This window comes from Colossoma macropomum, unplaced genomic scaffold (genome assembly GCF_904425465.1).
Source record: "Colossoma macropomum unplaced genomic scaffold, Colossoma_macropomum, whole genome shotgun sequence".
Taxonomy (NCBI): Eukaryota; Metazoa; Chordata; class Actinopteri; order Characiformes; family Serrasalmidae; genus Colossoma; species Colossoma macropomum.
This window is the reverse complement of record NW_023494810.1, coordinates 35,006,422-35,034,347: the sequence shown is the minus strand read 5'-3', so window position 1 is coordinate 35,034,347 and position 27,926 is coordinate 35,006,422. Positions and strand designations below refer to the sequence as shown.

The 27,926-nt window shown below is 40.2% G+C and overlaps 1 protein-coding gene across 1 annotated transcript; it reads right to left on the bottom strand.

The window, feature by feature from the left end:
- Positions 1-198: 198 nt before the first annotated feature.
- On the bottom strand, positions 199-26,403 carry cry3b (cryptochrome circadian regulator 3b). Its single transcript, XM_036559345.1, has 15 exons — positions 26,222-26,403; positions 25,174-25,350; positions 18,467-18,575; positions 16,725-16,867; positions 15,160-15,344; positions 14,771-14,868; positions 14,391-14,531; positions 11,498-11,809; positions 9,273-9,424; positions 7,665-7,867; positions 6,737-6,847; positions 5,128-5,220; positions 4,916-4,981; positions 4,694-4,818; positions 199-3,349 (listed from the first exon to the last, which is right to left on the bottom strand). Exons 2-15 carry the CDS (start codon positions 25,329-25,331, stop codon positions 3,305-3,307), a joined length of 1,941 nt encoding a protein of 646 aa, XP_036415238.1. The 5' UTR covers positions 25,332-25,350; positions 26,222-26,403; the 3' UTR covers positions 199-3,304.
- Positions 26,404-27,926: the final 1,523 nt, after the last annotated feature.

Sequence of the window (27,926 nt, the reverse complement as noted above, 5' to 3'; positions counted from 1 at the left end):
ATGTATTCACATGTATTGGACAGACAGCTAGAACCCTTGAAGAACCATCTTTAAGTTTGTAGTGTTGTGAGTTTTTGTTCCAATCTGTTCACAAACCTCAGAAGAACTAAATATCATGCTATCTGAAGTATCATGATGTCATGTTTTTCCATATCGCCCACCTTTTACAGCCAGAGACACACAAATCAGAGACACTCGTTTGTTTTCCTCTTTGCTTTATTTTCTGCGTAATGCGGTACAACACACACAGACTGAAGCTGCAGGACAAAGTGCTGGTACAATACATCATAGTCCTAAAGTCTATTTTTATAAATTTAAAACTCAGCAGAGAGAAGAGAAAGCTACGAAATTTCAGTAGAAAAAAAAAAAAGAAAATCAACAAATGGCGAATTTACAGCGTAGAGAAAGAAAAACAGTGGTGTAGAAAAAGCTAAAAGGTGGGGAAGGAAAAGGATTCATAGGGGAATATTTACACAGATGGGGTCAGTGGGCTGGTCAGAGGGACTGGACCGGGTATAGAGTGGATGGATGGAAGACTACAATGAAGTGATGCAGCTTTTAGGCTAAAGCTAATGCCGTTTAACCACAGTAGCATGACTGAGCTAATCTAGAACCGCCTCTTCTGGAGCTTCGGAAGAGTTCTCAATGCCACTTTCTCCACATTTGAGTGTTTTCTCTGCTCTGACGCATCTTAAAGATGGAAAAAACACCAGCAGTCAAACGTTTTGGCACAGCTAAGTGTTTTTAATACAGATTAGCAGGTAGGCTTCATTGGTTTGCAGTTACTTAGCATATTAGCATATAGGCTTTGGCTAAGTTTGCTAAGTTTCAATTCGTGCCTATGGGAATGAAAACCATTCTCAAATCATTATTTAGGCAAAACTTCCTCTTAATATACAATATTAGCAAACAGCTGCTTCACGCTAACTGCTTATGCTAATTTTTCTCACTTCTTTGAAAACTAGAGGTGAAAATCAATCAGAATATTTCAAATGAAAGCAAATGTTATTTGCTTATTGAATCAGAGGTGTTGGAGCAGAAAAAACACCTAAATGTGCAACATCTGACAGAAAACAGGATTTGTTTGGTTTGACCTGCAAAGAAGAAGCTAATTAGCACGCAAATAAACTCTGTACAGCGATTCGACCTTCAAATAAATAAAGAGCCAGAAACACGCAGCCCTGACACAATCATCCAGCCTTATACATCTCCAGGCTCCGCCCACAACTGTGTTCTTTCATAGTTACTGTTGCCAGGTTGGACAAGCTTCACAGAACGCTGGTAAAAATGTAGATATCCACCTTATTCCTGCACCCCATGATGCTTTGAGTGAATTAGGGACAGAACTTCCAGCGAAGTGTAAACAGACAATACGCTGAATGTTTAAAACATCCTAACATGGCAGAAACGTGGGGATAAATAAAAATATAAATAAATAAAATAAAACTTTATGGTTGTTGTGCTCGAATATGTGTGTGCCAACGTTTGTAGCTTAACCAATCTGTGAACAGAAAGCTATGAGAGAAGTGCTTATCCTGTTCACAGCTACAGCGGTTATTCACACTAATAAACTGTGTTTACACTGAGTCACAGACAGAGAACCATAAAGCAGCGATGTCTAATGTAGAAATCTGTTTTTAAACCCACGCTAGGAGAATGCTCCTCATTTGTTTACCATGGTAGCTAACGTTAGATATGTTAGCATCAAGCTAGCAAGCCTTGCTCAGCACTGTATGGCATTTTTATGTCAGCTCTGGTTTAAATATGGACATTTTTAGCTCATAACAGTCATGAAAATAATATATCTCACTTTTTAAGCAATGCTTCTTTTAAAAGCTTCAACTTTTAGTCTGTCTATTATTATTGTAGCATTAGCCTGACAGCTGGTTAGCTTCCTGCTACCTGCTCAGCCTGCTGGTGAGGGCAGAATATATCCAGTTACAGAGAGAATATTAAGTGTGAACCAGTTAAAGTGAGTCTGTTAGGAGTAAACAGTGAAGTTTAACTGGCTGCATTTTAAGGGCTCAGATTTCAACTCTAACAGCTGAGCCTTTTAATCTTCGCTCAGCTGTGCTGACAGCCACAAACCGCATGCTGCCCCAGAAACACCTCACAGATGTTTAATGGGTCAAAACAATAACTTAAAAAGAAAACATACTTTCTTTAACCTCGCTAAAAAACAGTAACGAGCAACACTTCAGTTCCTATACCGGATATTTCAGCTATAGTCTCCAAACACAGTGGTCTAGTGAAAAACAAGGTGGATTGTGATACAATTTTTATTTGGATTCTGATTTTACCGGTGTTCTGTAAAGCTTGCCCGAATTCACAACAGTAGCTATGAAAGAACACATTGTGGGCGGAACCCGGAGAGGTCAAATGTGCATTTTTGGACCCAAACTTGACCAGCCCTGGACTAATCATCAGACAAATATCGTCAAATATTCAGTTACCATAGAGACAGACAGATTTAGACAGTACACATGAGATCTGGCTGAACACTGGATGACAAATACTTTAATATCTTATTATCTGAGAACACTTCTGAGATAAAGTAAAAGGGGAATTCCACAGATTTTTAAAAATTTCATATTTCAACAAAGACAGCTTTTTGTAAACAAATGTCAGTTCTAAAGACATTTACTCTCTTGTTTTAACAATGTTAGATGAAAAAACATCACGATGACTACAACTCAAAGATAGAATTGGGCAAGATTTGTTATACAATCAGAGAAGATATATGCCTTTTGAGTTGTTATATGTAATGTTAATTATGTTAAATTGTTGTTCAGTTTTCTTTAGGTTCTATTTTTCTGAAATTTTGTATACTTTTTTTTGAAATTTTGAAAAAATTGGTGGAATTCCCCTTCAGGTTCTAAGTTTTTAAGCCGTTACAGTGTAAAAAGCTGCTGCTCCCGCCGCTGTTGCCATCGACTCACTACACATAAATATTAAAAGTTTTCTGCTGGCCTTTTTATCATGAGTCTAAGGCACAGCGGCGCCGAGCTGAGATGCCAACGGTGCCGAGAGTGAGACGGGCTGAAGTTCTGGGTTTCTGAGAGAGTATAAAATGCGACCATGGACGAGTTTTAAAATCACATCACCTGATTACATCTTTGATTTTTCCTGAAATATGAAGCTGATTTAGCGGCGCTTACAATTTTACAATGAAAAATACTACAATAATAACAAATTTGGTTAAAATTTAGTCACTGAAGGGCCGTTTAAAGTACAAAAAATGAAAGGACGTGTTTCAACACACATGTATAATACAGCAATACATATTCGTCAGGGTGGGCGGGGCTCACGAGGAGAAAGACTGACCCTTTTCTGGACCCTCACAACTCTCCTGGTAAACAAACAAACAAAAACAACACGTTATAAACTTATAAACAGTCAGAGTCTGGTTATAACTGCTATGTTCATGTTTTACTGAGCTAAATTAAAGGAACATGTCAGCATTTTCAACCTGATCTCTCAGCTGCATCTGTAGCATAACAGACAGTAATAACTTAAAAGACCCATATCTTACAAAATTTTATATTATTAACTTCAGTGTGAACAGGCCGAGTTATATTCCTGTATATATGTAAATCTGTTGTTTTTTGTGACATCACAAAAACAATATATTTAAATGGCCCATATCATGGAAAACTGGAATTTCCTCCTTTTTTTAACAATTCGGTTTTGTATGTAAATATTTTTTTAATGTACCATTCGTTCCCATGCAATGCAAGCAAATTAAGCTGCAAAAATAGCCCATTTTGAGTTTAACTGTTTTTGTCATGTCAAGAAAAACAACTCATTTGCCCATGTCTGCCTGTTTAGCCCAGCCCAGTCATACTGAAGTTATAAGGAGCACTTCAGCCCAGACTGCTTTCTGAATGAACAACTACACAAAGCAGCCAATCAAAACAGAGCTCGTTGCTTTAGGCACAGTAACAAGAACAGCCTGTTTAATTCTAATGGCTAGAAAGTGGTTGGAAGTGATTATGTTAAAATAATTTGTGGCTGTTTTTGGTACATAAAACCACACAAATATTATAAATGGGCCAAAATAAAATAAAATAAAAATATAGAATATGGGCCCTTTTTAAAGGAGCAGCTTTGCTTCCATAAACAGAACGTGGACTGAGGAGTGAACGTATATTCTGAAAATCTAACAATATTTACATACGCTCTTCAAGGGTTCTTTAGTCAAGAAAATGTTCTATATAGAACCAAGAACACTCAAAAGAACACTTTGCATTATTTAAGGGTTCTTTGCATTGTGAATGTTTCTTCAGATTGACTGAGAATGTGCTATAGATGGTTCTACACAGAACCTTTTTGAAAAGGGTTCTATATAGGACCAGAAGGGGTTCCACTTTTGTTACAAGTCAAAGAACCCTTATTTGGTACTATATAGAACCCTTTTTGCTAAGAGTGTAGAACATAAAACTTCGTTATTGCAAATAAAGTTAGAAAACTGTGTTCTTCCATCATGCTGGCCCTTTAAAACACATATACAATAGAGGCCAGTGGTGCAGCATCTCCCCACTGACTTCTATTACAATGAATTTAGAGTTTCTGCTGTTTTCTAAGTTCAGGGAAACGTGTTGAAGAGATCAGGTTAAAAACACGGACGTCCTCCTTTAACATGATTTTCCTTATGATTTATGACCGTGTGACTCCAGTGTGACCTCACACTGACCTCTCTGCTGTGGCGCTGGACCTTTAGTGCAGAGGAGGCAGGATGCTCTTCGCCATGGTTACCGCCACGCTCTGCCTCCCGCTCCCTCTTTCCCGTCCCGGACCCCGGCAGTCGACTCAGGTGACCTGCACAAACAAACAGACGGAAACAAATAAACGAATAAAGAAATAAATAATCGTGTAACAGCAGGGAGGAGCTGAGGATATGAGAGGATATGAGTACCTGGGTTATGAGGCACGGCGAACCTGTGTCCGTGGGAGGGGGAGAGTTTGGGTACAGTACGGTGGCCTGAGAGGGACAGAAGAGCAACAGACTCAGATTATTGAAATTGGACACTGCTTGAGGAGAATACAGAGATTAACACTACAGGCAGTATTTGCAATCGTGCTGCCACCATCAGTAAACAGTGGGTGGTCTGCGCTGTGTGCCGGTACCGAGGGTGTGAATGATGGAGCGGTGCTTGGCGCCGCTCGGTCCAGGCTGTTCCTCTGGGCTGCTTGCGCTGACCCTCCGCTCTCTCCTGCCCCCTGCAGGACATACAGCAACAACAGCCTTTAAACTTACATCAGCAGTTACAGCACTTACAGCTTACAAATGCGCCCCTAGTGGCCCATGTTGTAAATCCATTCGCAAAGTGTGCTTTTTGTTGATACTCTTACAAAAAAGAACTGCAGTAATACATAAGAAACTCTAAGATTTCTACAGTGCTGTATACCATTAAAATAATCTATAATATTTACTTGCATATGTGGTATTTACTGGTGTAGTATCCTGTAATAATCTATAGTAACTGTCCAAGTTTACTGCAAGATTCTTGTAAGAATCTTGTAGAAATTATTAGAAATATTAGGATATTAATCATAACAGTCCAATATTACTGATGTTAGAATGTCACAGTGGGGTTTAGCCTGATCCTTTCAGACCATTCTTAGCAGCATAGAACAAAAACTGCTTTAAAATGGTCCAAAATCAAGATGTAGTGGAAGAAAAAACACTTAACAACCACAGCACTGAACCCAAAAGCACTGAACTGTTACTGACTTTATGAGATGGGTGATTGTGCAGATTAGTGGACATGCCATCACAGCCATCAGCTAACATGCTAACTCCAAGCTAACACGCTAAACCCAAGCTAACACGCTAGCCCTGAGATAACTAGGAGCTAACACGCTGGCCTCAAGCGAACCATAAGCTGATACAAGTAAAAGGTAGAGAAGTTATCTGTTAGGCTAGCTGCTTGGCTACGCACTGTTTCACACCAGAGACATTATTGCCCTTCAATAAAAAGAGCCAATCAGCTTTCTACACCATGATCAGGAAAAGGCCCCCACCGGTGGTGGAGATCTGCGCATCCACAGTAGCCAGAAAAAGCTGAAAAAAATGAAGAAATGTTTTTTGTGCATGATTGGAGGCTATTTATTCTTTATTTGTCCAGTTTCAAATATGTTTTTCACATCAATATGGCTTGTAGTTTGGGGTTTATAGGTCTCTACCTCTTCAAAGAGAAAGAAGTTTGGTCTTGTATGAGCGTGAATAACTGCCCGGCGGAGTTGCCGAGATGGTCGTTGAGTGGACAGACTGTCCTATAGGGACTTTGTTCACCCTGCCAGAGACTTTTTGAACTAAACCTCAGTGTGAATGTGGCAAATCTCCACTCCAGACTGGTGTGGGAGATTTTATGAAAAATTCACTGTCAAAAATACAGTATTAGTAATATAGTAAATGGTTATTTTCCCACAGCTTGTTAAAGGGCATGATTTGTGCCAGTGAATACAGCCTCAAACGATATATATATTTTTGAACATTATTTTAACACCAGCTGCCTGTTACACTGTTTGAACATTTCATAATGAATGGACTAAATTTAGAAACCGTTTCCCCCTCTTTCCCATATAAAGCTCGAAGATACGCAGTTTTCTTACGACAGTAAAAGTTGTCTGACCAAAATTTGGCCTCTGATCGCATTAAACACGTCCAATAACCAATAAAACTTCCTGATTTCAGTGTTTAAACAAATGTAGCCAAAAAACAGAGCTGACTCACTGTAAGCCAGCACACTGCTTCTGCTGCGCTTGCCAGGAGAGGGCGCTGTCCCACTGACCGCGTTCATGTTCAGATCCTCCACATGGTTCGATGGCACAGTAGCAAGAAGGCCTATTGGAGAAATGAAAGAGAGAAAGAAAGCTGTGATTATATAAAATACACCCTGAGCCAATTTAGCTGAGCAGAATGAATCTTTCAAGGTGAATCAGTTCAGGTTGATTTGCAATCAAAACATCACTTATGCAGGGTAGCCATGTTGCCAACAGCACTGCTTGTAACTGAGTCTTGAATGAATCTTTCAAGTTGAGTTTAGTTTGTTCATCTGAAAGAGTCATTTGCAAAGAAAGCTGAGCAAAATGAATCATTTAAAAAAGTGAATCATTTTTGTTTGTTCCTCTAAAAGATTTGTTCCAAAACAACGAACTGCTGTGTTTTGAACCTAAACAAACTGAGACATCACAAATATTTTATATAGTCATGTTGATAACAGCATTGGCTATAGCTGAAAAAGTTAGCTGAACAGAATGAATCTTCATGATGAATCAATTCAGTTAATTCAGCCAAAAGAATCAATCTAAAAGAATGAACTGTGTGGGGATGACTCATCTCTGATATAGGATTGTAGTGTTGGCTATAGTATTGGCAATAGCTGAGCAGAATGAATCTTTGAGAAGGTGAATCAGTTCAGTTCATTCACCAAAAAGAACTGCTGTTGCATCAAATGACACATTTATAGGCTAAAGCAATGACAGTCACGTAGGACACAGTACTGGGTATAGCATAATGAATCTTTCATAATGAATCAATTCAGCTCATTCACTCAAAAGAGTTGTTCAAAACAAATAGAATCGGTTACCAAATGACACACTATTGATACAGAACAGTCACTCATACAAGGTGTAAGATCTGTTCTGCTCGACTAACTCACTGAGGCCGCGGTAGCGCGACAGCTGCTGGTAGATCTGCCTCATGCGCTCTATGTTCAGTCTGCTGGCCTCGGCGTGGTTCACCATGGGCTTCGGGTAATCCACTCCGATCACACACTTCGCTGCCACCTGCACCTCCTCCGGAGCGTTCCAGGGATCGTAGATGAACTTGGCTGGGAATTCTCTTAGGACAGGTAAATAACGTCTGCAAGCACAGGGAGAGATTAAACCGCAGCGCCTCATCACAACGGCCGGAGGCTGAACGCACTCACACACACACTTACATACACACACAGTATAAACACACACACACACACACACTACAGCTACCACAGAATCTCCAGGCAGCATACACTGGTAGCGAAAAGAAAAACAGAGAGAGAGACAACAGGGAGAGACAAAAGAGAGGTATAAAGAGAGGAAAAGAAAAGAGAAATGTATAAAAAAAGTGAAAGAAAAGAGAACAAGGAAAAGGAAAAACAAAAAGGGGTAAAAAGAAGGAGAAAAAAGAGGGAAAGAGAGAAGAGTAAAAAGAAAAACAAAGAAAGCAAAAGAAGAGAGGTTTAGAGACAGAGAAAGAAAAGAATGGGAGAAAAGAGAAGAGATAGAGAGAGAAAAAGAAAAAACGGAGAGAGAGAGAGAAACGAGAGAAAAAGAAAAGAAAGGTATGTAAAAAGTGAAAGAAAAGAGAACAGGGGAAAAAGAGAGAGAAGAGACAGAGTGAGTGTTGCAATCAACTTTAACTACATGTGACCTTATGCCGCGAGGTAGAACAGCTCAGACTCGTTCTGCTCCTGGACTAAAGATACTTTCAGGGAAGAATTTTTATGTTTCGTTGATAAATTTCTCCAAAAGCCTGAACGGTTTTAATTAAGCTAATGCAGACTTAGTGTATATAAACTAAGATTAAAAGATAAATCTACAGAAAACGTTTTAACTTCAGATTTCTTACATCAATGTCTCAGATAATTACAGTAAAATAGTGACTGAAATGTACCTGAAGTGGAAATTAAAGTCTGTGTACAGTATGTTTGTGGCACATGTCCTCGGGGGTCGGCTGCCCCAGCCGTATGTAAGTTCAACCGTAGGCTAGCTGTAACTTAAGTGTTTACTGAGTTCAGGTTTGCGTGTTACTAAATCAAAACTGGTTGCACCACACAAACTAATTTTAACATTGAGCTTAGTAGTTACTAAATATTTACACACCTGCTGAGCAGGTGTACGTGTTGGGGAAACCAACAGACACCACACAGCAAACTCAAAAAAGGACCAAACGTGACTTTTTTTGGTTAAAGAAGCTAAAAACACTAAATGCAATATGCTGTGATTTTACTTACAGCGCTCATCAATATCCTGGTTTGAACTCAGAATATGAAGCTAACCTCCACACCTCCCACTGCTGAAACAGCTGCCCAAAAAAGCATTAAAGCGATGTACGCATTAGTTAGTTGTCACTAGTTAAGATACGACTTAATGATTTGTGGTGCTACCAAATTAACTAAAGGATTGTTTGAAACCAACTAGTGTAACTAAGGACTTAGTAAAGACTTCACCCCATAACTTAAAACTTTTGTGAGGTGCGTATCCTCGGTTGTGTGTGTATTCCGCACCTGATGAAGTCTCCGTTGGGGTCGATGCGGCGGCCGAAGCCGACAGGGCAGTAGCAGTGGAAGAACTGCTGGAAGAATGAGCTGCAGGAGTGACACATCCAACTGCCCGCATTTACACTCCAATCAGCGTCCAGCAGCAGCTCCTCAAACACCTACACACACAGAACACAGATCCATTTACTACAGAGCAGCTGATCCGGTCCAGTTCCCTAAAGCAGTGCAGTTTCCTGTTCTTGTCTGTTTCCCTGATCCAATCGAGTCCATTGATCCGGTCCAGTTCCCCAAGCTTGTCCTGATCTGGTTCCCCTTAGCCAGTCCATTATACTAAACATGTCAAGTAACCTGATTTGGTCCAGTTCCCTGAGCCTGCCTAGTGCCCTCATCTGGTGCAGTTTCCCAAGCCTGTCTAATGCCCTGATGCGGTCCAGTTCTCTGATCTGGTCCAGTTCCCTAAAGAGTCAAGTTCCCTGATCTTGTCTGGTTCCCTGATCCAATCAAATCCCTTGATTTGGTCCAATTCCCCAAGCTTGTCCAGATCTGGTTCCTGATTTGGTTCAGTCACCCAAGTGGGTCCAGTTTCTTAAGCCAGTCCAGTTTCCTGATTTTGTTTAGATTCCTGAACCAATCAATTTTCCTGAAACTGTCCAATCCCACTGTCAATCCTGTTTCTCAAGTCAGTCCATGTCCCCAAATCTGTCCAATTCTCTGAGCCTGTCAAGTAACCTGACCTGGCCGAGTTCCCTGAGCCTGTCTAGTGCCCTCATCTGGTCCAGGTTCCCGAGCCTGTCAAATGCACTGATGTGGTCCAGTTCTCTGATCTGGTCCAGTTCCCTTAAAGCAGTTGAGATCCCTGATCTTACCTGGTTCCCTGATCCAATCAAGTCCCTTGATCCAGTCCAGTTCCCCAAGCTTGTCCAGACCTGGTTCTTGATCTGGTTCAGTCACCCAAGTGGGTCCAGTTCCTTAAGCCAGTCCAGTTTCCTGATCTTGTTTAGATTCCTGAACCAATCAAGTTCCCTAAACCTGTCCAATTCCCACTGTCAATCCTTTTTCCTAAATCAGTCCAGGTTCCCAAACCTGTCCAATTTTCCAATCTGGTCCAGTTCCCTGATCTAGTCCAATTCCTGGGGTCGGCCCAGTTTCTTGAGCTTGTCCAGTTCCCTGAGCCCATCCAATTTCCTGATTTGTCAAGTGCCCTTATCTGGTCCAGTTCCCCAAGCCTGTCTTATGCCCTGATGTGGTCCAGTTTTCTGATTCTGTCTAGTTCCCTCAGTTGGTCCAGTTTCTGAAGTCAGTCAAGTTGTCTAAAGCAGTCCAGTTTCTTGATCGAGTCTAGTCCTGTAAAGCAGCCCAGTTCCCAAAGCCTGTACAGTTCCCAGATCTGGTTCGGTTCCCTGATCTATTTCAGTTCTCTCAGTCAGTCCACTGTCCTGAACTGGCCCTGTTCCATCAGCCTAAGGACCAGCTCCCTTTCCTACTGCTGTTCCTGATACAACCCTCTCTGTTGCTTGTTCTCAAGTCGACTGATAGTTAGGCTTCCCCTTCTGATCGCCAGTTAGGCTTCCGGTTCAATTTGTGGTTTGGTTCCAGGTTGGGCTCCCTCACAGTTGCTGACCTGGTTTCTAGTTTGGCTCCATGTTTGGTAGTTGAATCAGTTTACCAACTCGATTTTTTGTTTCTATTACACAGCCATTCTAAGTGCCTTGTTCAGCTATGATTCAGTCCTGATCCTAGTCCCTGTCTTGTCTCAGAACCTGTCCTGGTTCCTGTCTTGATTCTGAACCCTGTCTTTGTCTTTATCTTAGTCCCTGTCCCAATTCCTATCTTGATCCCAGTCTCTATCCTAATCCCAATCCCTATCTCTATCTCTGTCTAGACCCCCGTCTCTGTCTCTTTCTTGGTTCCTGTCCCAATTCCTGTCTTAGTCCCAGTCCTGGTCCCTGTCTCTGTCCCAACCCCGGCCCCAGTCTTTGTCTCTCATCTGGTTCCCCATCCTGACCTCCGCCTTGGTCTCTATCTTGGTCTCTGTCACAATTCCTGTTCTAGTCTCAGTCCTGGCCCTTGTCTCTGCCCCGATCCCAGTCCCTGTCTTAGTGTCTGTCCCGGTCTTGGTCCTGGTCCCTGCCCATGTCTGTCCCCAATAAACACAATAAAATGTAAGCCCTTGCTTACATTCACTTATCTTTTGCAAGGCAAGTGTCACACATGCACTCTCGCTCTCTCACCTTCATACCCTCCTCCCAGCTGATCCACAGGTCACCGCGGGTGAGGAAACAGGCCACAGCGTGTCGGGACAGGTGGTGGATCCAGCCCTCCTGCCTCAGCTGGGTCATGATGGCGTCGATCCAGGGGAAACCCGTCCGAGCCTCAGCCCATTTGGCCAGAGCCTCTGGGTTCCGCTCCCATGGAATCCTCAGACAAATAGGGTTCCCCTCCATCCTGTCGAACCGTGGGTTGTTGGTGGCGGCCGTGTAGAAGAACTCCCTCCATAGCAGCTTATCATACAGAGAGATAGAGGGAGTTCCGTTCTGCTTCACCTGTGGGTGGAGGACTGCATGTGTCACAATAGTCTTAAATAGCGCAGCTAAGAAAATACAACTGAGAATTTTTGGAAGATCAATGTTAGGATCAGTCAGGTGTAATTGAGGAATCAAGGTTTTTAGGGACAAACATCTGATTGAGAGACTAAGCAGAACTTTCACTGGCTTTAACTGTTTTAACTAACGTTGTAGCCTAAACCTCCAGCTACTGCAGCATGGCTTGAGGGAGTTTTTCCTTGCCACTGTCACCAAGGCTTGCTCATTGGGGCCGTGGACCCGGATTCTTTGTAAAGCTGCTTTGTGACAACATCTGTTGTAAAAGGCGCTATATAAATACACACATATATATATATATATATATATATATATATATATATATATATATATATATATATATATTTCATTTATAATTTTACATTTATAACATAAACAGAAACATTTTGAATACACTCCCATATCCCACCCCAATCCAACACCAGACCAAGAAGAAAAAATAAATAAATAAATAAATAAATAAATAAAAGGAGGGAGAGGATGAAAGAAAAACATAACTAAGGTCCCTTTAACTTGTCCAAGAACTTATTCCACATCAAACGAAAATGTCTCTGAGCTTTTTTTTCACAGCATCTCAGTCTCTCCATCTGGACAATGTGTGTCATCTCAGACAGCCATCTTTTAAAACAAGGGGCTGAGGATGATTTCCAGTTAAGAAGAATGACCTTTTTGGCAGCGACCATACTGGTCATTAGAACCTGCTGCTGAATTCGGGAAAAAACAACCATAGACTCAGAACAGCCACAAATCACAACAACAGGGTCAGGAGACACTTGGATGTCAGGTAGATTAGAAAGAAATAAAAAATATATCGGACCAAAAATCACAAAAAAGACTGGACAGAACCAAAACCGATGAGACAAGGTGCCATCTGCAATCTCACACCTGTCACAAAGTGAAGACAATGATCCGCAGATCCTAGATAGCTTAGTCTTTGAGTAATGGAGTCTATACAGGACCTTGAACTGTATCAGCCTGTACTTTGAATTGCTAGAGCAATGGGAGATTCTGGACAGACTCTCTTCCCAGACCTCCTTGGACAAAGAAGTGCCAATATCTGCAGCCCATGCCTCCCTGAAGCGGTCAGTGTCCGGGGAGGAAAATAAGAGTGAAACAAACTTAGATATTAGGTGCTGAGAGTAAAGGTTAATAAAAAAAAATTTAAAAAAATGGATGATCTGTTGGTTTATTAATGTAATTTGGAACGTTTTTTTGTACATAATGTCTGACCTGCAAATAACGAAAGAAGTGTGTATGAGGAAAGACCATATTTCTGTATAAATAAATTTGACTTGACTTGACTTAAGTTACTTTAAAAGATTTGCCCTGACTGCCATATATACTGACTTTACAGCAAAAACAGAAAGTCAATGGCCCTTAAATTAAAGCTGTGTAAAAAAGAGTGCAGGTTTGTCCGCTTTTAATGATGTACGAACTACTCTGTGTCTGATTCGTGAGACTTTTGTACACCCCGGAATGGAGTGAAGATTTGAGGGCAAATAATAAATCAGCTTCCGTTTATAAAATCAAGTGTTAGCCCACCAGCACCTCATTTACATATCATTTACATGAAGCACACCCTAATTCATTCATATGTTTGGGTAGAAAGCCAGCTTTAAGTGGCTCACGAGCTGTACTTACAGACAGAGTTTGAGGTTGAGCAATGAGCGCAAGGTAGAATCATGGGATTAACTGGTGTTATTATTTTCCTAAAATAAAATTAAACACTATTATTGCACTGTAAGAGAGGCTTCTGACTAGCTGTGTTTTCTATTTTTAGGGTGGTGTGTAATGAAGTGGAACATGGAACAGTTACAGCATTTGCTTATACAAAGTAAAATGTAAAATAAGTACATTTGGTGCACAAATTATTAGTATTGTTGTTATTTTCTATGCAATCTTGTTATTTGTATTATACATGATACTGTTACTAACTTTTACTTCACCAATCATTTCTGTCAAGTTGTAATCAACCATTACTCACGACGTACCAGACGTGAGTTTGACCGTACAGATATGCCAAAGATGAAACTGACAAAAGTGTCAGTGAAATTTGCGTGCACTCCTTTTACGATCAGATTTGACTGTATGCAGCTTTGATGAATAAAGGCCAATATGTTGCTCCAAGCAATATCAATAAAGACGAGCTACTCAGCGGAAAGTCTCAGCCTTAGACACTCCACTCACATATAAATGGGGAGTAAAATGCAACAGATTTTCAGACAATAAGCATCAATCTGGTTTGATGCACTGAGTGACAGTGATGGAGAGAATCAAACAGAGGCTTAAGCAGCAGCTAATACAGCTTAATCTGGTCAAGTGTCTGCTTAATCAATCAGATGTTTACCCCTAAAGACCTCACACAAAAAAAAGATTCCACCTGATGTCACCTTTCACACACATATAAAATAAATATTAAAAAGCATGACATTTTAGTAGTTTAGTAGCATTAAAGAAAACTAAACTGTGTGCTACACAACAAATACTTGTGCTTGAGTTGTGCGTGAACGTGTGTTTGTCTGACCCGTTTGTAGAGTTCGGTGAGTTTGGAGTGGAACAGCCGGCAGGACAGGCAGCCAAAGCGCAGGTACGGGCTGAGTCCAAGCGGGCTGGCCAGCAGGGGGCTAGAGTTCATCTTCGGACGCTCAAAGTTCTCCTGCCATGCCTGCAGGGGGCAGCACAGGACATGCGGTCAGAAAATCAGGGTTTAAGATGGCTGACACTGCTGTTTTAGCTAGGCTAACGCACTTTAGTAAAGATGGAGTTTAGCACAATGCTAGTTTCCATTACTTAGCTATAAGGCTATACATTAGAATTGTAGCTCCAAAGACACCAAACATGTCAACATAGACACTGATCTGTCTATTGCATTAATGTGGACAGACAGGTGTGCGTGTTACGTACTGTGGACAAGTCAGGGCCCAGGTGTCTCTCTATTCTGGCCAATGCCTCCGACTCCCCCCCGGGCCACACAGCTGGAGCCAGACCCTCGGTGTCAAACCCTGAGACAAACACACAGTTTCACTTTGATTACAATGTATAGTATAAAACATTAATAACTGGAAAGTTTAATTCCAAAATGCTTTATTTATATTTGTAATGGTTATTGGATTTAATGAGTTTTTGATGAAAAAAGCTGATATTTAATGGAAAATGCATTTTTATTTCTCTAACAAAGGTGATATTAATCATAATTTAGCATACTGTATGTGTAAAGCTCAATACTAACAGCATACAATATGAGACTAAATAGCTAATCAACTAAAATAGCTGAAACTATTCCTAATCCTCACCAAGCTCCTCCAGTGCAGGTACACCAAATTTCTCCTGGTGGTTTTCGGAGACTGGCGTGGTGCAGCCTCCCATCAGCTCCAGCGTCAGCGGCTCCAGCGGCGCCTCTGGAGGATCCATATTGCCGACCAGCGTCTGAAAGCGTTTATAGGTCAACGGAGGCTGACCCCCATTCAGCTCTATTATCCTGAGAGCGAGAGACAGAGAGAGAGAGAGAGAGAGAGGTTATTAACATTTATAATACAGCACATTTTTGAACTTTTATGCAAGCAAAACAGGAACATATGTGTGACTTTTCCGTTCTCATGGTTGAGTTTTCAGTTTCAGTTTCAGGAGGCTCTGTCCAGTGAGGTAGTTTAGAGGCTTGGGCACGACGTAAACCTTTGATCTCGCCATGGAAGAGACTCAGGAGACCAGGGTTCACAGAAATGATGTTTTCATTCAAAGAGTGCTCTGTCCATCTCTGCCACCATCACCCCTGTCTATAGACCAGTTTTGGACAACCAGCTTTATACTCTAAATCTCTCCACCCCAAAGAGAGTCACACAGAACAGAGCTGATGTCATTCACTGAGTGTTCTGTTTCTGTCCTTTAGATAATTTGCTGTAGCTGTTCAAACTATGAGAACAGAACATAGTTGGTTTCTCAAAACAACTCTTCAGCAATAACATGCTTACCAAGGAACAATCAACTAAAATAAGGAAAAAGAACAGAAAACTAGACAATAACTCAATTCCTAACAGGCAGTTTTAGGCTGCAGTTTGAGGAGCTGGTGTTGGTCTGTAATAGCAGTGTTTGCCACATATAGGTTATACTTGGGCACCCCACCCAAAGTATATACAGATGGCCTCCCACATGTACTTTGTCCTATTTGGACAATTCCCAGAACAGTTTATTTTGTGTCCCAGTGGCACATTTTGTGTGACATGAGACACAATATCAACTAAAATTACATTTTAAAAATATGAGATAAAACACAACGTATTTCTTATTTAATTCCCAGCCATATTCGCCTTATTTGAAAACCCAATTAAGTAAAAAGAATAATGAGTTTGGACTTTCTTTATGTTTTCCACCCAAGTATATTTCAGACCTGCAGGTTTAATAGTAGACTTACTTTAGTGTGATGTCATTTCAGTTAGGGGTGGACGATATGGCAAGACATTTTCACGAAACATGATATGCATCACAATATTTAGTTTTTCTGAGATTTAATAAGTTGAAACAGATAAAACAGAACCTATAATGCAACATGTATGCATTTTAGTATATAATGCATTATTACTATAATATAGTAATTACTATCTTTTTATAAAACTATATAATACACATTATATTGTAATTAAATTGCTACTGTACTATATATACACACTGTACTATTGCTACATAGAAAATAATATTATATAATATTATTATACTGTAATACGGTCATGAAGTCGACTCCAGAGGTCTGTTACTGTGAAGAAGGTAACGTTTGGGGTTCTGTGCGAGATGTTTAACATTACTTTCTTCATAAACTGTGTGTATCGCTGTGCGGTGAGTGTGTGAGTGTGTGTGTGATTCGTACTTGTCCAGGTTGTAGAGTGTGTGTGAGATTCTGACGATGACCTCCACGCCTGCCTCAGACGCCAGCTTCTTAATAGCAGCATCGCGCTCCTTCCCGAACGGCTCCGAATCGTACTCAAACGTCAGCCGGCTGATCTTCCACTCCTGTAGGGGGCAGCAAAGTTTAAATCAACTGGACAGCTAGCAGTGATATCGGCTGATGAAACTAAAGGCCATTACACACTGAAAATGTGAAATATTTGGAATTTTTCACATCAAAACTACACAGACTACATATTCTACATGTCGCAAAACTAACAAACAGACTTTTGTCCAAAAGTTTTGTTGCTGGAACACAGCCGATTAGTCATCTTGGTTGTCGTCAAGCCACTAAATCGCGGTGTGTGTGTAAAAGCTTTAAAGCCTGTTATTTTGTTACTTGTTGATTTACGGAGCTGCTTCTATAATAATCTGAGTCTCAGAAGCTCCGCCCACAGAGCTACACAGACAGATTTTGTCTTTTTTTCAGTTTAGCTGATGACAGTCGCGTCAACGTCAACCAATTGCTGAAGATGTCATGAAGAACACCACAGGAGAAAGGGAATGCTATACAACAAGCGACCACAAAAACCTGTGATGAAGCCAAACTCCATGGGTCAGTAGAGCGTGACATTTCCAACGAGCCCTGGGTCGCATTGCTCGCCTTCAGGGAACCGGAGATACGGACTCTGGAATCTTGCAAATTTGTATCCGACTTAGGCGCACCCTAGGCGGCCCTGCCCAGATTCTCACCCGCAGTGGAGATCCAGAGAGCCAGAGAAATTTAGAGCACCGTAACTCAGTGAAAATAAGAGTGACGAACTTTAACCTTCACAGAATTACAGGGTGTGACACTCCCTTTTCAACCACACAGGACTTTTTAGTCTCCAGGACACCAGAGATAAAGATGTTCAGTATCTGATGTTTGAAGCTCTGTAGATCGGTGGTGAAATGACCAAACTCAACAGGTCAGTAAAGCGCTTTCCAACGAACCCTGGATCACATCGCTAGCCTTCAGGAAATCAGAGATACGGACCAAAAATCACCAGGATCCTCACCTACTGTCTTCTCTGAGGCGTCCATGTCCTTAGTGTCATAATTACGTGATCAGCAACTCGTCTACGCTTTACGTGAAAAGTCGGTTTGGGCTCCTGAGCGGCGTGACCGCCTGAGCGCTGGCCCCATCATCAGGAGATCGCGAGTTTAATCCCGTGATGCTACAGCCGCCCGGCCCAGGAGTCCAAGAGAGCTGTCTCTGTCTGAGTGGGCAGGATGGCCCCCCGTCTCCCCCCATCAGCGCGGTGTCAGCGCAGGCGTCAATTAGCTGACGTAACAGAACTGGTGGTTAGCGTCTCCTCCATGGGCGTTCAGCCATACAATGACTTTGCATTAATGGCAGTTTGAAAAGATGCAGTGGAGCTTCTCGGACTCGGAGGAAGACTGTTTGCCTTCACCCTCCTAGAGCTGGGGGTATCATGTGACTGGGGGAGTTCTGACTAGTGGGTGGAACCTTTCCTTTTAAAAATTTTTGGCCACATTAAGGCTGAAACTACTCCTTTCGTGACTGCGCTCTGAGTTTTGCTCTGAGCGATGAAAAATACAGCTGATTAGCGTTAGCTATGCCAGCTAGCTGACTGCATTACAGACAGCTTTAATGTTAGCGAACATTAAAAGCCATATTAGCATCCCGACTGAGCAGGTGGGTGTACAGGTGTGCTGCGCTACCTTAAACAGTCGGGGGAAGATGTTAGCGGGCTGGCCGCGGATAACGAAGAGACGAGAGTTGAGTTTCCGAAGACTGGAGTCCAGATCCTCTAAACACTGCAGCAGGAACCTGAGAACACACAGCACATCCACACGTAAATAACTGTACAGGTACTAAAGCACTGTGAACATCATATCCATACATATAGAACCATTTAAAGCGCATTCTCTATTAATCTGAAGAGCCATTTTATGATGCAAAGAACGCTTTAATCAAGCAAAGGGTTCTTCTGCTTCTTTACTAAAGAACCCTTAAAGAACCATGTTTTTAAGTGTGTATTGTACTGTGCAAATCATTTTGGACTATTTATGGACAATAACTGTGTTTTTGCCAGTGAAACTCTGTATAAGATTAGAATAAATCAGTTAAACATCTTATAAATGGGTTGGAAGAACAGTTTTGGTCCCTGAGTTCTCTCTGCTCTCCAGCCAACACATGGGTTTGTTCGGTCCATCAGCAGCTCCTGATTTAATGTAATGAAGTACAGATTAGATAAAGCAGGCGTTAGATGGTAACTGAATACTGGGCTTCCTTGAAGAGAGAGCAGGAAATGATTAAGATATCACACACAGAACAATCATAATAGATTATTTCTCTCTCTCTTTGTATTTATTCTAATGTTAGTGCTTTTCTGAGCTAATAAATGCATAAACTAGTTTTTCACGTCAGAAGTGGACATCTGCTCATGGTCGGGTTTATCAGGCTCCTTTTGGTCAGTGTTTTTGTGAGCTGACCTTCCATCATTGTAACCGTTCTGTGGGCCTTCGATCATCCACACGAGCACGAATACCCACAAATACAGAGCAGGTGACGAATCTGCTCCCACTTCAGCAGTTATACAACAGCGGCCCTGTCCTACATCCACCCACACCAGAGAGAGAGAGAGAGAAGAAAGAGAGAGAGAGAGAGAGAGAAAGAGAGAGAGAGAGAGAAAAGAAAGAGAGAGAGAGAGAGAGTGAGAGAGAAAGATAGAGAGAGAGAGAGAGACCTACATATACCACCTCCAGTAGGTGCATGTGGTTTTATTTAACACTGTCCAAATATGTGTACATACTACTTTTATCATCATCTTACACTAATCTTGTTTACAGGCTCAGGAACACTATGTAAAATATTAATATAATTAATGTAAAGTATAAAATGTTTGTTAGGACTTTTTTTGTATAACTAGTTACACAAAACCAGTTATAAACATATAAATAATATAAATAAACGTGATCAGACTGATCTAAGAACTGTGTGGGCGTGGCCTAATATTCTAATAAGCACACCTGATCGATAGTTTTTGTCTGCTACACTGCTGAAGCAGAACTAAACACAACAGTGTGAGTGAAGCTCTTGCTAGGGTAGCTTTCGCTTGAGTTAGTTTTCACTTGTCGGTTAGCTTTCGCTTGGTGGTGAGCTTTCTCTCTGTAGTTTTGCTGACCTTTATTTTTAAAACTGTAATGTAAGAGATTTCAATGCATTAGACACAATACAGCAAAATAAGAAATTCTGCTCTGGAGGCGCAGAAGCCTTTTTCACGGATGTGCTACAACTGTGAAAACATATTACATGACCTTAAAAACACAGACATGTCTGATAAAATAGGTGTTTTCTGTAGAAATTTTCACCACGGAGTTCTATGGTAAAACCCTCAGCTCATGCTGGAAAATATAAAATTATAGCAGTAGTTTCCAAATTACTTATGAGGTTACAGACGATACTAGATTAACTTTAACCAGCTGCATATCTGGGTTTTAACCAGCTGCAAGTTTTGGTTTACATCCTACTTAAAAGGTTGTAAATATGCTGTAGTGAGTATTTCTTCTTCTGGATGTCATGCAGCATTTTGTGGAGTCCCCCAAAGCTCAATTCTTGACCCATTATGGTTCAACCTATATAAAGTTGCTGACATAACTGATGTATTGTCACTGTTGTAACAAAATCTGAAATTCATGAAATAGTAACTTTAAAAGAGAAGGAAGAAACATTCTTTAATGTACACAAGATCCAAAAAATTTTGGAACATTTCTATTGCTGTAATTAAATGAAAAGAGCAGCTGGCATTTCCAAAAGACATGAACAAAATGGATTTTTGTTAAGATGTAAAGTCGTTCAGAGTGGTTTTGTGTGAAATGCTCCGTTCTGGAGAAACTTCTTGAACAACAGAATTGTTCACAGTGGTGGTGATAGGAACCAGATGTCTACCTCTAAAAGCTCCCTCACAGAAAGTTCCTACATGAAATGGTTATGAATTCACTGCCTGATGACTGAGACACTGTTTTATGATAGTTTTAAGAACTTAAAATCCATTCATGGTGGAGGGATACATGCAGGGCGCTGTGAGGCGAAATAGTCCCCAAAGAAAACTTATTATTTCAGATTTTCCACTATTTTCCATCAACATTCCATATAAACTCAGAAGACTCGTGTAGGTTCACTGGTGGTTCTGGATAGTAAATAAAATGTCTATATTTGTGTTGTAGTCATGGCGACCCCTGGTTCCTATCACCACCACTGAATTACTGGGGAAAGATGGTTGGAGTTCTCCTTTAAGAGATGAGATCATGAGAAAAGACAGAAAGAAAAAGGAAGTAAAGAGAGGGCGAGAGACTCCATACAGCGCACTAAACTCCCTGCTGTCGTACAGTATAGCTCTGGATACCGATTACCGAGCGAAACTGAATATTATAGATTAGTAAATAATATAAATAAACCGCGTTCAGCGAGTTTGAACGGCTCTGTTCCTTCTCAGTGTGCGCGCCGCTGGATTTAGCTCTTCCCGCTAAAAGTAGGTCATCTCCATGGAGACGGTGACGCAGGGCATCGTGCGCGCGCACTGACACACTGACCCACGATCGCATTAGCACCAAAACACACTGAGCATCAGCGCTGTTTACGCAGAAAAACACCGCTATAACTCCGCTCTAATACCATTAATGTACCATAAAACACCCTTTATTAACATTAACTTATGATTGTGTTCGCTAAATCGCGTATAGATGTGAAAAAAACACGCGATCTTTAAAGTAAACCACCACTGAGTTACAGTTTAACCCATCCAGGTCCAGCAGCTAAATGTAGCACACTGAGGAGAAAAAGACACAGAGATTGTTCTAATTTGTCCAAAATGATGAAATATTGTTTTTATACCGCTAAAGAACATCCCATTTGAGTTTTTTTTAATTACATGCAATTTTCATACTTGTATTAACTGTCAAATTTGGATTGTCTGTTTTGTTAAAGAGAAACAGCACTGATTTTTTTACATTTTATTTCTGCATATTTTACGTGTGAGATGTAAACAGAGGAATCTGGTGTGGTTTATTGTGAAATCGTTGATTGTAGAGACTCTTTACAACTTCTTTACAGCGGTGCTGATAGGAACCAGGGGTCGCCATGACTACAAAACAAATACAGACATTTTATTTCCTATCCAGAACCGCCAGTGAACCTACACGAGTCTTCTGGGTTTATATGGAATGTTGATGATGGAAAATAGTGGAAAATCTGAAATAATAAGTTTTCTTTAGGGACTATTTTGCCTCACAGCGCCCTGCATGTATCCCTCCACCATGAATGGAGTTTAAGTTCTCCAACTACAATAAAACAGTGTCTCAGTCATCAGGCAGTGAATTCATAACCATTTCATGTAGGAACTTTCTGTGAGGGAGCTTTTAGAGGTGGATGTCTGGTTCCTATCACCACCACTGTGAAGATATTACTGGAATTCTGTCATGTGATGATGAGACTTTTTCATATGACAAGTGGTTTGATCAATTTTTTTTTTTAAATCTTCAGATTTGTGCTCTGGCAAACTCGGAGAACACATGCACCAAAAGTAAAATGTAAAAGTTATTTTTTCTGCTTGCAGTTTCCCTGAATGAACTTTTTTTAGCTGTTGCATTTCACTGCGCCAATCTGTAGGACCTTTTTTGTCTAGCAGTGGCTTTAATCTTTATAAACCCAGGTGTTGGAGACAGATGTACACCTGTCTGCTATGCAGCCAATCCCCTGCCTTTATCCTGTTAACCAATCAGGAGCGAGGGATTTCAGATTAAGGCCGATTCACAGTCTGACCTGCTGGTGAATGGAGATCAGACGCACAGCCGTCTGTGAATGTGTGTGAGTGAAACAGGAACAGATGAATGGAACTGAGTCAAGACTGAATACGTGACTGTTTATATCACAGCTTATCAGGACTTTACAGAGACTTTTAGCTAAATCTAGGGATCCGACTGAACTCAGGATATTGGCGGATGCCGAGTACCGATATTTATTTTAAATCTGTATGAAGTGTGCTGTCACGTTTTGTAGAGTTAATTCCAAAAAGATGATATATCTATTTTTAGAAATATTAGCAATTAAGATTTCTAAAACGAGGCACATGAATTCCATTTTCCACCATATTCTTCTAATTCTAATCTTAACTATCACCTTATTATCTCAAAAAAACACCCCAAAATCTTACATTTTAATGTTTTAGCGCACAAATGTAAAATTCTGAAATAGGTATTAACTGATGAAGCTGGTGTGAAGCACAACAGAATAGAGAAAAGTTCTCCTGAACACTGATTTTATTCAGTAATAGGTTGTTAAGTCATAATTTTTAGGTATATGTAGAAAACTCAGTTAACTTAATAGCAACAACACAAAGCTAAAATCTGATGTGAGGACCAGATTAATTTTTTATTTTAGTTTGCTCTGACAAATTTTGAACACTCATATTTGGGTCCCACCAAACAAAGTGAACTGTAAATGGCAAAAAATTCTGGTTTGCTTCCAGGTGACCCCTGCCGTCTTCCTTTGGCTCATTTTTGATTTACATCATGCATAAAAGGTTGTGTATATTATGTTGTAGTGAGTAACTGTATTTCTGAGCATTTTGCGGAGTTCCCCAGGGCTCAATTCTGGGCCCATTATTATTCAACCTGTTTAAACTTCTGCTGCTAATATAACTGAAATATTATCACCGTTGTAACAAAATCTTAACTTTATGAAATAGTAACTTTTAAAGAGCAGGAAGAAGCATTTTTTAATGTACACAACATCTTATTACAAATATTTTTGCAGCATTTCTGTTGGTCCATAATAAACTAAAAGAGCAGCTGGTATTTCCAAAAAAAAAAAAGTGGATTTTTGTTAAGATTTGAACAGTCATCCACCAGAAACATCTCCGAATGACCCCTGCTGTACTGTCCATATAATCCGCCTTTTTTAACATCTATTTTTTTACACATAATAAGCAAAGCAATGCGTTTGATTTTCCACCTGGACTGTGGATCATATTTTCACACAAGCATCACTGACCTGACAAACCACTCAGGAAGCAGAGCTGAAGTGAAGTGAGGCCTATTTTTACTGCTTTGACCGTGATACACATAGACACAACAGATGGTTCTTCAAGGCTTCTTTAATGAAGGAAATGGCTCTATTTAGAACCATGAGTACTATATAGAAAAATTTGCATGCTTAAATGGTTCTCTGCATGGTGAAAATGGTTCCAAATAGCTCCGAAAAGGGTTCTGCTATTGTTACATGCTTGACATCACAACAATAGCAGAACCCTTTTTGGTTATTTTGGTGCCATATAGAACCGCACACACCACATTCTCTATCAAACTGAAGAAACCATTCACCACCACAAAGAATCATTTAAGCATGCAAATGGTTCTATATAGGACTCATGGTTCTAAATAGAACCGTTGCCTTTACAAAGGACCCCTGAAGAATCATCTTTTTTAAGTGTGTAGACATTCATTTTTTAAAAGGGCTCATATCAGGCAAAATCTAATACATCACATTTTGTGTAGCATGTAAACATAGTTAAAGTCTTCAAACATACTGCTCTTTTCATAAAAGCACACAAACAGCCACAAGAGGGAAAAATATAACATTTTATATCAATAATGTATCTGAGTGATAGAGAAGTATATTATTCAGTAATATTCTAGTGGAAGAATAAAAAAACAAAGAAACAAACTGTGTGTGTGTGTGTGTGTGTGTGTGTGTGTGTGTGTGTGTGTGTGTTTCACGTGTGTTGGAGCAGAACTCACGCAGCGGATCACACTGCGCTGGTGTGTGGAGTGTGGGAGAAGTGCTGGGGTGAATAACTGCGTAATCGTTAAATCACTGAGATGAGTGAGAGAGATGAGTGAGTGTCAGTCATGTACAGCTCCATATAGGGACTCAAAATAGTGCTGCATGCGTCTAAACCTACACTGATATATAGCCTTTTATTATTTTGTGACATTTTGTTTTATAAAACAGTAATAACACCTAAATAGTTAGCAAACTTTAATAATGTACAACACACCATCTGCTCTTAGTGTGAACTATGAATTACATAGTAACCACTACGAATTATGCAGTATTTACTATAAATTGTTCAGTAACTACCATGAATTACGACAACTGAATTATTCAGTATTTACTATAAATTATTTAGTAAGTACTGTGAATTATTTAGTATCTATTCTGAATTATTGGGTACCTACTCTGAATTATTCTGCATCTACTGTGAATTATTCAGTAATTACTATGACTTACTCAGTACAGAATTATTTAGTATTTACTATGAATTTTTCAGTATTTACTATACATTATTCAGTACCTACTATGAAATATTCAGTATCTGCTATGAATTATTCAGAAACTACTAAGAATTATTCACAGAGGCACTCACCTCCACCTGTTCACACCCAGGTTGGACGATCCGGCGAACCAGGGGTCCAGGAAATAGACGCAACGCAGGGTGTTCGCCCCCCGCACGGCCTCCAGTAGGGCAGGGTTATCGTGCAGCCGGAGACCTTTCCGGAACCAGTAGATGGAGTTTACGGCCATGATCTCACAGCAGAGGAGCCTTCAGAAACATCGCAAATATATACACATTCAATAAAACAGATTAAACAGCATTCACAGCACCAGACTGTTCCATCAGCCGTCTGACTTACCGTCCACTACAGATACCAGTGACTTCATAATAATAAAAATAAGAAAAAAAGAAGTAGAAATTTTATTTATATAGCGCCTTTTTAACACAATTAGCCAAGAGATTAAAACAAAATAATAAAAGGCTTATAAATAAAAGATAGTAACATGAAAGGAAGGGACAATAGAATAAAACAAAGGGAAAACATGCCCAATAAAATAAAAAAAGAGAAATATATATCATATTTAATACTGCCATAATTACTCTGGAGGGTTAAGATTTTATACATTTCTCTTGTGCATAGATCAGAAGGGGTCAATCAAATTTAGTATTGTTATCTTTAATGTTTAATTATGACTTATATGCCATTCTTAGTTACTTCACTTAAAAATATAAAATGTTACTTCACCTCATTTCATTCAGTCTACTTTTAGTTAGTGTCCCATGACCCTTTCACACAAATGTGACAGATCTTATGGTTTATAATCAACAGTAAACAGTATAACTGTTCCTAAATTGATATTATAAACTCTGATTTATTAAATCCCCATATGGGGTCAACAGTAAATCCTCATAACTGGTCAAAAATCAAAAGCATTTGTCATGAATATTTGAAAATAAACGACTCTTATTAAGATAAGCAACTCAAAAATGTAATAAAAACAGTTCTTAAACTTTGTTTCATGAATTAAAGTCAGGGAAAAGTAGGTCAGCTGTCCCCCACTTATGTAAGGCTGTGATGGTTTACATTCCCCCTTAAGTGGGAACTAAAAGGTGATGCAGTTAGGAAAAAGCGACTCACCTAAAGCGCAGTTAAAGGAGCAAAACACGTCTTTATGTGAGCCCCGGTGACAAAATCATTTCAGAGAGATTTTCGTGCTCTCGGTTCAACGACAGTTTCTCGCTTTATTGACAACTCCAGCGTTTAACTTAACCGGGCCAAAATCAGCCTGTTTCATAACGGTTTGCGCGACTGCGCATGCGTCAAGTACAAAAGCTATAGATGTACATTTACTAGATAATTTAAATAACCACGTTTATTCTGTCTCTGCGCTGATTTTTACACACTGTGGATAATAATTATAACATGGACTTTAATCATAAGTGCGTAGTAAATACATGAGTATGAGACCGAAATAAGAAATCCGTGAAATTCTTCTTTTTAAGGAAGACCTCTCTACTAGAAATCTAAGTCTATGCCGTCCGTGCCCTGGCAGGCGACGTCACGCTGTAGCAATCCTACACCCGATTGGTTCATGTCGCTGTGACGTAGACAGGCCGGACTCACGTTTATGTGGCGTGGATGCAGAGAGCTTTAGAGGACATTTTAATATATTTTAAACATCAGCTGTGTTTTGTGGCGTTTTCAGGACCAAAATCACGCTTGAACCGTCAACACAGGTGCGGTATTCGAGCTGCTAGAGGCACATTTCTACAGACTCTGGCCCCGCCTTGTTTTCTCGTCTCGCATCTCATTGGTGGCTGCTCCGCAGACCCGGATGATCACGGGGGGTCAGTGGGGGAGCTCCATCAGGCGCCATTTTGGATCTAAGCTTGTTCGTTGCAGTGAAAATGCAGCGATTTTAGGAAACTGTGTTTAAATGGATTTAAAGCTCTTCAGAGCCGTTAAATTCACAATTTAAATCACTCGTAATACTTTACCGAAATACATACTACTTATATGTTGTACTCGCTGAGTGAAACACGACTTTTTCTAAACAAATAACATTGCATTGTGTTGTTGTAACAGGCCTTCTGAAGAGCTGCACCATATCAGTGCAGGAACTTCTATAAGAATCTTTTTTTTAAACAATTACCAAAGTTTGCCACAAAACACTACACAAATATTACAGAATACTACAAGACAGCAGAAATAATATAAAACTGAGAAAACTTTACAGATTATTATTGAAGTATTTCAGCACCAAAACAATAGTAAAGGCTCTTGTAGTGTTATTGTATATCTTTTTGTAATGGGTGTAGCATTAGCTTAATCAAATCTTTAGAGGGGAGTTCCACCAATTTTTCCTTTTTTCTTTCATAATTCTGTCGTTACGATGTAAACAGAGTGATTCAGAATGGTCTGGTGTGAAATGGTTGATCGTTTACTATATTTACTATCCAAAACCACCAGTGAACCTACACGAGACTTCTGAGTTTATATGGAATGTTGATGATGGAAAATAGTGGAAAATCTGAAATAATAAGTTTCCTTTGGGGACTATTTTGCCTCACAGCGCCCTGCATGTATCCCTCCACCATGAATGGATTAAATAAAAGGGTTTTAGGGGACCTTCTGGGCCAAAGTGCTGTGGAGCTCAGCATTTATCCTCATCTGACTGCAGTTTATGAAGGCCTTGCTAATTAGCTGATGAGCTGAATTTAATGAGGCACTGTGCTGAAGTCTGCAGTGTTCGGGCCTGCGCGGACTGGATTCAAAAATGACAAATGCGCTATATATTGGGTTTATTTATGTTACGCTATATTTGGTTTTTGTATATGGCACC

Coding starts and splice junctions, on each gene's coding strand:
- cry3b (XM_036559345.1), bottom strand. CDS start 25,331: ATGGCCGTAAACTCCATCTACTGGTTCCGGAAAGGTCTCCGGCTGCAC. Junction 11,810..14,390: donor TCACCGAACTCTACAAACGG/GTCAGACAAACA, acceptor CTCCACCCACAG/GTGAAGCAGAACGGAACTCC. Junction 3,350..4,693: donor TCCAGCGCCACAGCAGAGAG/GTCAGTGTGAGG, acceptor TTTGTTTACCAG/GAGAGTTGTGAGGGTCCAGA.